This window comes from Salvia miltiorrhiza, chromosome 2 (genome assembly GCF_028751815.1).
Source record: "Salvia miltiorrhiza cultivar Shanhuang (shh) chromosome 2, IMPLAD_Smil_shh, whole genome shotgun sequence".
NCBI classification, from domain to species: Eukaryota; Viridiplantae; Streptophyta; class Magnoliopsida; order Lamiales; family Lamiaceae; genus Salvia; species Salvia miltiorrhiza.
In genome coordinates, this window is record NC_080388.1 from 14,941,137 (window position 1) to 14,955,141 (window position 14,005).

The 14,005-nt window shown below is 40.4% G+C and overlaps 1 protein-coding gene across 1 annotated transcript; it reads right to left on the reverse strand.

Annotated features, from left to right (window-relative positions):
• Positions 1-12,689: 12,689 nt before the first annotated feature.
• Positions 12,690-13,661, reverse strand: LOC131008037 (uncharacterized). The gene has a single exon (XM_057934940.1). It carries the CDS (start codon positions 13,659-13,661, stop codon positions 12,690-12,692), a length of 972 nt encoding a protein of 323 aa, XP_057790923.1.
• Positions 13,662-14,005: the final 344 nt, after the last annotated feature.

The following is a 14,005-nucleotide window of genomic DNA, read 5'->3' on the forward strand; positions in this document are numbered from 1 at the left end:
TACTATGCGTATTAATCTCAGTCTCAACACTAGAGACCAACCCAATTTCAGCTAGCAACTCATCTCAAGCCAATCAATTACTATCCTTGACTGAATTGCAACCTAACATTGAACCAGAAGGGTAAGATAACCAACACACCGAAAACAACAAATTCACACAGGTAGATAAGGCATCCAACCACTCAGCCTGGAGTACCATTCAAGAAAGGCACAAAACGGAATTCAACCAAGATCAATGTTTAAAGATCTCTTGGAGGCCATCAGCTTTGCAACTGGAAGGCACTTAGTGCCCATGTCTGCAAGGTTGAATTCAGATGGGATTTTATCAAGTACAACATCACCTCTTTCCACAATATCACAGATGAAATGAAATCTAACATCAATGTGCTTAGTTCTATCATGAAACACAGGGGTTCTTGCATAATTGAATTGCAGATTGGCTATCAGAATATATAAGAGGTTTATCATCAATGAATTTAATTTCAGATAGCATTCCATTAAGCCAAATGGCTTCTTTTACAGCCTCAGTAGCAACAATATATTCAGATTCAGTAGTTGATAAGGCAACAATACTCTGCAATTGAGATTTCCAGCTAATACATGCACCACACAAGGTAAACATATATGAAGTAGTTGACTTTCTTTGATCTTTATCATTAGCATAGTTTGAGTCAACATAACCAACATATTTGATTCCATCATCTGCATTTGAGAAGGTCAGACCACCATTCATAATGGATTTCAAGTACATGAGAAGCCATTTAAGTGCTTCCCAATGAGGTATACCTAGATTAGTCATATATTTACTCAAACATGAAACAACATAAGCAATGTCAGGACTTGTGCTAATAATCAAATACATTATAGAGCCTATAGCATTAACATATGGAACATATTGCATTTCAGTTATCTCTGATTCAGTTTTAGGAGATTGGTCTTTACTCAACACAAAGAGAGAAGCCAGAAGCACATTTACTGGTTTGCAATTTTCCATATTAAACTTTTTCAGAACTTGATCAACATAGGCAGTTTGATGCAGCAAGAGAGTATACTTTTCTCTATTTCTTTCAATATTCATGCCAAGGATCTTCCGTGCATCACCAAGATCCTTCATATCAAAATTAGCACACAAGCACTTTTGCACATGCTTCACAGTTTCTAGACAAGGACTAATCAGGAGCATATCATCAACATATAGCAGCAAGAACATAGGAGTATCATAATGCATGTAATACAAGCAATGATCAAATTTGCTTCATGTAAAGTTCATGCTTTGCATACATTTATCAAACTTTATGTTCCACTGTCTAGGAGACTGTTTCAGGCCATATAGGGATTTCTTAAGTAAGCACACATGATTAGGGAAAGTTTTATCAACAAAACCCTCAGGCTGATGCACATAAATATTGTTTTCAAGTTCACCATGAAGGAGTGCAGTTGTCACATCCATTTGCTTAAGTTCCCAATTAAAATGAGCCACAAGAGCAAGCATAATGTGCACAGTTTGTGTGAAACCTTTTGCAACCAATCTGGCTTTATATCTCACATTATCAATTTCATGTTTAATCTTAAACAAACCACTTGCATTCAACAACATAGCAGTCATCAGGTTTTTCAACAAGCACCCAAGTATTATTGTCATGCAAGGATTTGATTTCACAGTTCATAACAGTAAGCCATTTATCATACTCAGGAGAATTCACAGCTTCAGTATAAGTACTAGGCTCAAATTGATCAACATTACTAAACACATTGAAAGCATAAAGAGACAGGTTATAATCATCATATCTGGCATGCAATTTCACATTCATTTTTACCCTATCTCTAGCAAGTTGATAGTCATCATATCTAGCAGGTAATTTCACATTCATTTTTACCCTATCTCTAGCAAGTTGATAGTTATTCAGATTCTCAGGTTCAGGAATGGTTTCATGCACATTCTCAGTACTAGAGCTATGAAAGATCCGTCTTCCCTTATAAACATAAAGTTCACAGCAACCAAATATGGTACCAAACGAAATACCAAAGCACAGCAGATTGCAGAAAAGAAATAAACGCGAACACACGAGATGGTAACCCAGTTCGGTGATAGAACACCTACGTCTGGGGGGCCTCGCCCAGGGAAAATGATTCACTATGTGAGGTTAAATTACAACATGACTTATACAAAGACTCAATCTTTCTAACGCCTCTATAATTTCTCAAAACCCCAACACACGATAAACCGTTGAAAGTTAGATAACACTAACTCTCTAAGTGTGAGCCCCGACGAACACACTTACTCCCTTACAACCACAATACTTCAACTCACAAAGGAGATAATCGAAATCAATACTTTGCACTCAACAAAAGTAAAACCAAAGTACAAAATACCAGGACATATAAACTGATCAATGACGCCCTCTTCCGAAAACCATGCTGCTCAAAAACAACTTTGCTATCCACCAGATTATACGCAAAGTGAGAACGAAAAGAACATGAACTCAACCCAACAATGTTCTCCGGGAAGGCTGCGCACATCAACTGCTTGAAAGAATGCCAAAAACGTCCAACCCTAGCTCCAAGAGAATAATGATATATATATATGAGAGAAATCCCTAGTTTCCTTCTATGATAAGGACTCTTCTTTTATGTCTTGCAAGCCCAACCATCAGAATCATCTAGATCTTCTTCGAAATCTCACAAAGAAGGAAACAAAACACCACAAGATATGGTCTTATCTGTAAGAAGAAAAATTCGCAAGGAACGTGGTATCTCTTCTGGTATCAAGGTTGGTATCTGTTGCCAAAACTATATAAATGACAATCCAAGAATAGAGTATCTTATTCTAACATTCTCCCCCTTTGTCATTTATATAAACGAAAACTAGTGCTTCAACACGTGAACGAACAGCACAGAATCCATTAGCTCCTCCTTTCTCCAAGAACTCCCTTTTAAGCAAAGATATAAGAGTAGTAAAGCAGTAGAAGACAGTAGCAAAACACTTCTAGCAGCAGGGAGCTAAAGAGCTAAAATATATAAGCTCAAGGGTCAGAGATACGAACCAAACGGAATCCAAACATAAGACATTCCAACACACACAACGCCAAAACATATGCTTCCTCCTTAGCCTCATTCATAAGCTTTTCTCCTCACGAAATAAACTCCCCCTTGCTTCGAGAACTAGAACCAGACACCTACACGCAATGTGTCATACACACGTTTCCAACAACTTCACAAACAACTTCTCCCCCTTTTTTGTCTGGATAAATGAAAAAATCTCAGATGGAAACGGAGGCGAAGGCAGAGTCTTCATGAGTAATTCCCTTTTCAGCACAAAAATTATCAAAAGCCGAATTTTCAACTCCTCTGCCATGATTACTTCGGATCTGTTTGATCTGCAAATCTTTATCCTTCTTAAGTATAACATTTTCCAATCGTGGACCAGGTAAATTTAAAGTTCCAGTACTAATAACTTTATCTTGAGCTCTACCACCAAAAGTCACACCTTCATCTGTAATCGAATGATTATGTACCACATAGCTTCTGTGATTCTTGAAGTTTGGTTTCCTGAAATCTTTGGAGTTAGCTCTTCTGGCAACAATAAGGAATCTGCATCTCGGTCTTATATGGCCTCGCCTTTGGCAATAGTGACAAACAGGAACAAACTTTGCCACAGGATCTCTTTGAGGAGGCAGATTATTGTATGAAACTGGAACTACATGCTTAACCTCTTTTCCAGATCTTTGAGTAAACTGATGTTTCGATTCATTCACACGTGGATGGCTATGTTGAGTTCTTTGAATTTGATCCTTGGAAACCCATTGATTCTTTTGGAATCCAATACCAGCCTTGTTACCAGATTTTTGACCTGTGTCCACCCTTTGACTCTTATGGAAACCAAGTCCAGCCTTGTTATCTGAGTTTTGGCCTGTTTCCAAGATTTCTTCAAGTTTCTCCGTGCCATTATTCATCATCTTCACCAACTTTTGAAAATGTTCCAACTCCTTCACTTTGAGATCCATGGTTTGTTGTTGAATGTTAGCATCACTTTGAAGTTTATCCACCAGTAACTTCAGTTCATCGCGTTCTTTGGTAACATCAGAGAGCTGAGATGATAAAGATTTGTTTAACTCCAGCACTCCTACACATTTTTTGTACATGATCTCATAGTTCTTAGCCAAGTAATCTCCAGCAGCTTCTTCGGTATCTAGGTCAGTATCTTCATCATCAATGCATGAGTCAGTTACTGAGAGATGTGTGTCTTCTTTTGTGGCAGTGAGAGCAATCGTCCTATCAGTGATATCATCCTTCTCAACAAGGGGAAAAGGATCAACAAAGATATCCTGAGTTTGTAAAGCTTCTATTTTGGCCAGGAGAGCAATGGATTCCTCATCAGATTCACTTCCACTTTCATCAGTCTCCTCGTCACTTAGTGAAGCATTAAAAGACTTGTTCTGTTTCTGAAGCTTCTTTAATGTGTTTTCACATTCCGCCTGAATGTGACCATAACCACGGCACTCATGGCACTGAATACCAGATCGTATAGAAGTCTTCTTGTCCGTCTGAGATGAATTTCCAGAACTGTTTTTTAAATTATTGAAGCTCCTGTTGTTATTGCCCTGCTTTTTGAATTTGTTAATGACCTTTCCAAAGTTCTTGGTGAACAGAGCTAAAGATTCCACAAGATCATCTTGATCATCAATTGAAGAGTTGGACTTCTTGGTACTTGATTCCACAGCTAAAGCAATACTCTTCTTCTTGCCAGATTTATCATCTCTGAGGCTCATCTCAAACGTTCTTAGAGATCCTATCAACTCCTCGAGTTTCATATCAGAGACATCTCTTGCTTCATCAATAGCAGTAATCTTGTAGTCAAAACGTTCTGGCAACGAACGCATCACCTTACGAACCAGTTTTTCTTCAGAAATCCTTTCACCAAGAGAGAAGCTTTCGTTAGCAATGCGCAACAAATTAGCATGAAAGTCACTAATAGTTTCATCCTCCTCCATCTTGAGCTCCTCGAATCTTCTGGTCAATTGTTGTAGACGCTGCTTCTTGACCTTCGAGTTTCCTTCATAAGTGTTGACAAGAACATTCCATGCTTCTTTGGCTGAAGAACACATAGAGATAAGAGTGAAAACGTCAACTGTAACAGCAGTTTGAATAGAGTTAAGAGCCTTTTGATTAGCACTAGAGGCATTTAGATCCTCTGTTGTCCACTTGCTTCTGGGTTTGATAGCTCCATCATCACCTTTGGGTGCAGTCCACCTTGACTCTACGGCACTCCATGCTTTCTCATCCACAGAACGAATGAATGATTACATGCGCATCTTCCAATATCCAAAATTGGTTCCATCAAGTAGAGGTGGTCGAAAAACAGATCCACCTTCTCTCTGAGTAGCCATCGAACACTCGAACAGTACCACGGGACAGACGGCAAAAACGCAGGCTCAAAACCTATAAAGCAGGTAACTCGCTCTGATGCCAATTGAAAGATCCGTCTTCCCTTATAAACATAAAGTTCACAGCAACCAAATATGGTACCAAACGAAATACCAAAGCACATCAGATTACAGAAAAGAAATAAACGCGAACACACGAGATGGTAACCCAGTTCGGTGATAGAACACTTACGTCTGGGGGGCCTCGCCCAGGGAAAACGATTCACTATGTGAGGTTAAATTACAACAGGACTTATACAAAGACTCAATCTTTCTAACGCCTCTATAATTTCCCAAAACCCCAACACACGATAAACCGTTGAAAGCTAGATAACACTAACTCTCTAAGTGTGAGCCCCGACGAACACACTTACTCCCTTACAACCACAATACTTCAACTCACAGAGGAAATAATCGAAATCAATACTTTCCACTCAACAAAAGTAAAAGCAAAGTACAAAATACCAGGACATATAAACTGATCAATGACGCCCTCTTCCGAAAACCATGCTGCTCAAAAACAACTTTGCTATCCACCAGATTAAACGCAAAGTGAGAACGAAAAGAACATGAACTCAACCCAACAATGTTCTCCGGGAAGGCTGTGCACATCAACTGCTTGAAAGAATGCCAAAAACGTCCAACCCTAGCTCCAAGAGAATAATGATATATATATGAGAGAAAACCCAAGTTTCCTGCTATGATAAGGACTCTTCTTTTATGTCTTGCAAGCCCAACCATCAGAATCATCTAGATCTTCTTCGAAATCTCCCAAAGAAGCAAACAAAACACTACAAGATATGGTCTTATCTGTAAGAAGAAAAATTCGCAAGGAACGTGGTATCTCTTCTTGTATCAAGGTTGGTATCTGTTGCCAAAATTATATAAATGACAATCCAAGAATAGAGTATCTTATTCTAACATTCTCCCCCTTTGTCATTTATATAGACAAAACAAAAACTAGTGATTCAACACGTGAACGAACATCACAGAATCCATTAGCTCCCCCTTTCTCCAAGAACTCCCCCTTAAGCAAAGATATCAGAGTAGTAAAGCAGTAGAAGACAGTAGCAAAACACTTCTAGCAGCAGGGAGCTAAAGAGCTAAAATATATAAGCTCAAGGGTCAGAGATACGAACCAAACGGAATCCAAACATAAAACATTCCAAAACACACAACGCCAAAACATATACTTCCTCCTCAGCCTCATTCATAAGCTTTTCTCCTCACGAAATAAACTCCCCCTTGCTTCGAGAACTAGAACCAAACACCTACACGCAATGTGTCATACACACGTTTCCAACAACTTCACAAACAACTTCTCCCCCTTTTTTGTCTGGATAAATGACAAAATCTCAGATGGAGACGGAGGCGAAGGCAAAGTCTTCATGAGTAATTCCCTTTTCAGCACAAAAATTATCAAAAGCCGAATTTTCAACTCCTCTGCCATGATTACTTCGGATCTGTTTGATCTGCAAATCTTTATCCTTCTTAAGTATAACATTTTCCAATCGTGGAAGACCAGGTAAATTTAAAGTTCCAGTACTAATAACTTTATCTTGAGCTCTACCACCAAAAGTCACACCTTCATCTGTAATCGAATGATTATGTACCACATAGCTTCTGTGATTCTTGAAGTTTGGTTTCCTGAAATCTTTGGAGTTAGCTCTTCTGGCAGCAATAAGGAATCTGCATCTCGGTCTTATATGGCCTCGCCTTTGGCAATAGTGACAAACAGGAACAAACTTTGCCACAGGATCTCTTTGAGGAGGCAGATTATGATATGAAACTGGAACTACATGCTTAACCTCTTTTCCAGATCTTTGAGTAAACTGATGTTTCGATTCATTCACACGTGGATGGCTATGTTGAGTTCTTTGAATTTGATCATTGGAAACCCATTGATTCTTTTGGAATCCAATACTAGCCTTGTTACCAGATTTTTGACCTGTGTCCACCCTTTGACTCTTATGGAAACCAAGTCCAGCCTTGCTATCTGAGTTTTGGCCTGTTTCCAAGATTTCTTCAAGTTTCTCCGTGCCATTATTCATCATCTTCACCAACTTTTGAAAATGTTCCAACTCCTTCACTTTGAGATCCATGGTTTGTTGTTGAATGTTAGAATCACTTTGAAGTTTATCCACCAAAAGTCACACGTGGAATCAGCGGACTGATACTAAAGTCAAGTATCAGTTAAACATTCTTCCTCGGACCGAACCTCCAACATTCAAAGGAAGCCACATACTCCAAAAGTACAGCCGCATTAAATGCAGAGATCTCAGGATCGTCCTTTCTCTGCAGAGGTCATTCCTATTTGGTGACTACTTTATCAGAGACGTCGCATCTCCTACTCTTCAACAAAGCCGTTCTCACCAAACAAGGAACCTCGAAGATTGAAGCCTCAGCCCAAGTTCAAATTACTCTCTAACGGAAGAAATCTTAAAGACCTTCTCCGTCAACGAATCTATTCAAGACTTCTCCTATAAATAACGCTCAAGGATCACTTCAATCTTCACCGATCCAACAACATAAGCTGAAACTCTTCCAAAATTGTTTCTCAGCCAAAAGCTTAAACTCTCCAAAGCTTGAATCGAAGAAGAGAATCTCAAAGCCAAAAATCAGTCACTGCTGATTACATAAATTCTCTTAGACCTTAGGCAAACCTTGGTTATCCAAAGCCTAGGTCAAACTAACTCAAAAGAACTTGTTCTTTGAAGTTTAGTTGGCAAGATTTCAAACCTCCCTTCGACCGATAGAATCGAGTGTTTGAGTTGCAAAGGAGTTCAGGAAGGTACTCTGTCTCCGTGAGGTCCTAGTGCTAGTTCGTGCTAGGAGTGAGAAATCCAACAAGGTGTGTTGGTACTGAAGATTGGATCTTCAGTTGTTTCGGTTGTATGCACCTGCAAGCACACGTTTCAGTTTACTGTGCACCCGTAAGCACGAGCATCGGTTTGCAGTGCACCCGTAAGCACTTGCAGTGTGAAGTTGTTGGTCTGATCAACCGACCGTGGATATAGGAAGTGTTTTCCGAACCATGTAAAAATCTCTGTGTTATTTACAGCTTTCAGTATTTAGTTTCTTACTTGTGCACTTCCTTTCTTAAACTCAAAACTGATTAATTGCAAAGAGAAACTTAAGACTAACAACGTGCTCAACTCAAAAGGCTATTGCGAAACAAAAGATTTCCGATGTGTGTGTTATTAGTCTGACTGATCTATCTTCTGATAGTCAGTGAGATTTATAACATCTCTGTTTATCAAACTCGACTGAAGCCTTACATGCATCAGTTAAGTTCTTCTGACTTAACTGATAACTCCTTACTGAAGAGTCTTTCAGTATCAGTCGTCGACCCTGTTTTGGTCAAAACTCTTTTCAGTAAACAGGTATCTGAGTTTGTGTTTAAAGTTTCGTGTTGATCTCTATATTGAGATCTCGACAAAAATAGCCTATAGGTGTATTCCCTCCCCCCCATACACCTATTCGAGATCCTCTGGACCTAACAATTTGTATCAGAGCAGGTTGTTCGCAAGAACAATTCTGTTTCTGATTAGGTTCTAATTGAACTAGATCATTTTTCTTAAAGGTCTCGAAAAACTTTTCTCTTTCAGAAAGTGCTTGCTATTTGCCTTATCTGTTGTTACCTGTTCTCTCTTTTTTGATGGAGACTAACCACAACAGAATATCCTCTCTACCTATGTTTAGTATTGAAAAATACGACATATGGAAGTTTCATCTTGAAAGCTTCCTCACCGCTCAGCATTGCCGAATGTGGGAAGTCATCACCAACGGACCAATCATCATCACCGAACTTGTCAAAAGAGTTCCTATTGACCCAGCTCGGGATCCATACGATGAGGTCCAGATCAAGCAAAAGGCAGACTTCACCACAGAAGAAAGGAAGCAAGATGACCTAGACAACCTGGCCAAAAGCATCATCTCTGGCACAGTTCCAAACAAGCATGTCACCAAGATCATCAAGTGAAAAAGTGCGAAGGAGATATGCGACATTCTTGAAAGAATGTGCATCGGATCCGAGGAAATAAAGGAGAACAAGCTGTCCATAACTTGTCAGAAATTCGACTCCTTTCTCATGCTCAAGAATAAATCTGTCGACGAGATGGAACTCAGATTCAACCAGATCCTGAACGAAGTTCAATCTATCTCAAAGGACAAGTACACTCAACGAGTAATCAACCTGAAGATTCTTTGAGCACTTCCGCGAGGAGATTGGCAGATCTATTCAGTTGCTCATCAGAACAAGCCTGGATTCAGTCAGCTCCCGACAAACAAGCTCTTTTCTGACCTCTTGGCAAATGAGTTCGACATCCAGAGAAATCTTGGAATCAAGAGGACTGGAGGATCAGACGAAGATGGTCCATCAACCTCAAAAGGAGTAGCACTGAAAGATTTAGCAAGAGAAAGCAAGAAGCAGATAAAGGAACCGGCGGAACTCAAGTCTGAAAACTTCTTCAGTCAATATGCTTTGTTGACTAAAAAGTTCAACAAGATGGAGTTCAAATTCTGCAAGTACAGGAAGTTTCCACAAGCAACACTACAAAGGAAAAAAAAGAGAAAGCAAGTCCAGATATTCCACTGACAGAAGCGGAGAAAGAAAATCAACCGCTTTCGACTTGAAAGATGTGGAATGCTTTGGATGCAAAAAGAAAGGGCACTTTCGAACTGAATGCCCTGAACTGACGCAGTCTGAGCGCAAAGAGCTGAAAGCCAAGAAAGAGCGCAAATATGCGAAGAAGAAAGTGATGGTTGATGATGATGCAGGATCTTCCGAAGAAGCATTGACTCAACTAGAAACACCTCTAAGTTGACTTGCAATAGAACAAGGACATCCTAGCGATGGTAAGTTGACCCAGTGTCATCTCTCAAGGAAAGTCTTTAAGGGCTTTTAGTAGTATCGTAAGAAAAAGCAATAAAAGAAAGCAGTAAAGGTTTTGATTTAAAAACGTAACTTAAACTTAAACGTAAATTGAACTTAAACTTAACCTAGGCAATAATTTAAACAACTCGAATTAAACCTAACTTAAGAAATTAAAGACTCGTAAATTTAGAGACTTCTAATCTAGGCGTGAAACTAAAGTGCATAATTTAAATTGCATAATTGAAAAGAAAGCATAAACGAAAAACGTAAACATGATTAAACGAAAGTAAATTGAATTTAAATACGAAATACCGTAATTGTCTTGAATGTATAATCGTGTCACTCGATCACAATCCAAGAACTAAACTAAAAACGGAATTAAAATCTAACTTAGAATACTAAAAACCTCGAACTAAGAAAGCAATGAAATTCTTAAGCTTTTGATGCCAACAAATCGCAAGGTGCCGTCTAAAACTAGGGCAAAAGATTCATTATTACAATGAAAAGTATGGCCCTATTTATAGACTTCAATTCCCTATGGATCACCATGGAAGTTGCCATGCAAAGAAGAATTCTAAAGGCAATAGAATCGTGCAAAATAAGGCAACTTCCAGCTGCAATGCGCGCTCTGGGAACACTCCAACTCCGGCCGAATTCGGGGCTCTCGCCAGCGGAATGGCTTCCGCTCTGACATTCGCCAGAGGAATGGGTCTCCAGCGGAATCGCTTCCTCTCTGGCATTCGCCAGAGGAACGGTGAGTTCTCTGCTATCGAGCGCTGGACTTTACTTCTCTGATGCTGGCGCTTCTAGGCAGAGGAATAGGTGATTCTTCTGCTCTGGCTTCTCGATTCCTCTGACTTTTGACTCCTCTGGCTAGCGACTCCTCTGACTAGTGACTCCTCTGGCTGGTGACTCCTCTGGCTGGTGACTCCTCTGGCATTTCGATTCCTCTGGCCTGACTTCTCTGGCCTGACTTCCGCGCGGGGTTTTAGCTCTGGCGCGGCCTTCTCGGTTCTGGCACGGGGGCTTTGCCTCTCTTCCATGCTAGAATGTGCACAAACACACGATTCTTAGCCCAAATTCTCCAAGATTTGCACTCTTCATCTCGAAAACCTAAATCTTCTACAAAGCATAAAATAGACCATAAAACGCACCAATTTCCAGAAGATTTAACTTAAAATAAGCACATGCAAACCCCTAAAATTAGAACAATTAGGCATAAATCAACCCCCCCACACTTAGCCTTTTGCTTGTCCTCAAGCAAAATCCATATGAATCCTAGGAAGATATTGATTTCAACAATGCTAATTTCCATCCAAACATTCTCAAAGAGAATTCAAAATTTTACAATCAACACATATCTCTCGATCATGCAAGTAACTCAAGGTTTAAGAAACAACAAAAGAGTAATGTAAGTAATTCGATCAGACCCAATTCTCCGCTAGAAGTGAATTCCCTAATGTGATCGCCTTTATAATCAATATCACCATTTTTCACACTTTGTGTGCTTAAGATTTTCGACAGTTGAGCCATAATTCATGAAATAAAAATCATTTGGATGTAATCCAAAGTCTTTTCACGTGGTTTCCCATGCTCATAGTTAGACTAGAGGAGCAGAGACTCAGAGCTATCACATTTCAGAACAGGCCAGATGTTTCAGAGCTGGCAATTTTAAAATTGGCAATTCGTCCAACATTTTTCACATTTCACAGATAAGATACGATCGTAGGCAATCACAATGACAACACTCCTTCTAACATCTACCGAACAAATCACGTTTTACTAACTTACAATCGTGTTGTAACAAAACTCTTAATTCTTTGCACAATCAAGAAACATATATCAAGAGTAAAACAAGAATAACCACCATTCATTCACAAACCCGAAATTCGCATCGAAAACCATCTACTCTTCCACAAATTCATAAAAATTAGCAAGATTCGAGACCAAAAACTAAGCATAGAAAGACTAATCTCGCCCAATTGAAAATATATGCACAATAAAACACCCCCCCACACTTAAAGCATGCCATGTCCTCAGGGCACAAAAGAAATAAGAAGAGTTAAGAAAACGTCCCTGATTATTGGCATTGAGAAACTGAAGCATCGTGAGAGGCGGTTAAGAAGGGGCTTTGCGGTCTGTGGCAGAGTTAGAACTACAGCGAGCGCGGAAAAGTACAGCGCGGAGAAGTGCAGCGCGGAGAAGTGCAACGCTGAAAATAATATATGCTCACCAAGCATCATAGTATCCGCAAAGCATCCAAAACTTAGGAGAGACACGAAACACACAACTAAAAACAAAGAAAAACAGAAAGTAAAAACAAACCAACGGTGGGTTGCCTCCCACCAAGCGCTAGAGTTAAAGTCTCCAGCCCGACTTCAGTTTGATCTTTAGTGAGGATCGTGCAGAGTGTGAGACTCCACCACCATCGGAGTACTCCGCCCATAGTAGGATTTCATGCGATGTCTGTCTCCTCTGAAATTCTCCTTAGAATGGGCTGCGCCAGGGTCAAACACGTCCTTTGGCAACACACCTTCTTTATTCAGGGACAACGCTACCGATCTGAACCTCGACTTTTCCTTTTTCTCTTCTAAGAACATGTATTTGAGATTGGCTGGGAGTTCCTTCAGTTCCAGCGCTGGCCTCGTGGTTCTCATCTGTTCATCAATGGGCAGCTCCGTATGGCAGTGCAGCACTGAGCTCGGCAGAGCTGGACTGGACATGGCTGAGCTCGGCATAACTGGCTGGGCAGAGCGGGGCAGCACAGAGCTCGGCATAGCTGAGCTGAAGGGTGCAGCGCTGGGCAGTGGAGAGCTGAAGGTTGCAGAGCTGAAGGGGGCAGCGCTGGGCAGTGGAGAGCTGAACTCTTTAGCTTCCCGAGCTAGCTCTTCCATGTCTGTCGATCCAGCACAGACTTCCACACACTCCTGCTCCTGTAAAAATACCTTCTCAACCAAGCCATCAATAGGATCTATAAAGGAGCATTCGTTGATAAAATTTGCAGAAGGCATAGCACGACTATCATGCACAGAGAAAGACACTGACTCCCCTAACACAGTCATTTTAATATTTCCATCCTTAACATCAATTAAGGTGTTAGTGGTTGCCATAAACGGTCTTCCTAACAGTAGTGTGTGCTCTACACCATTTTCATGCACCTCCCCAATGTCGAGAACCACAAAATCTACGGGAATAATCAAGCCCCCAACATTCACTAAAACATCCTCTATGATCCCACGGGGGTATCTAACGGACCTATCGGCGAGTTGTAGACACATGCGGGTGGGTTTCAAATCACCTAACTCTAATTGTTTGAAAATAGAGTAAGGCATAAGGTTAATTCCAGCACCCAAATCTAACATTCCCGTAGCTTCCTTACCATTTCCTAAAGAAATTTTAATCACGAAGCTACCTGGGTCGCGTTGCTTTGGTGGCAGAGGCTGCTGTATGATCGAGTTCGCAATTTCTGAGACCAGAACCTTCTCATTGTCCTCGAACTTCCGCTTGTTGGAGACTAACTCCTTGAAAAACTTCACATACGCTGGGACTTTTCTGATCACATCCAGGAGGGGCAGATTCACGTTCACCTTGGCAAGCATGTTGTAGAAGTCGGCGAACTGTTTATCCATCTTTTCATTCCGCAATCTGCCCGGAAAAGGAATTGGTGGCCGATAAGGTGTAGTGGATTTGTGTAGTTTGGCCTCTT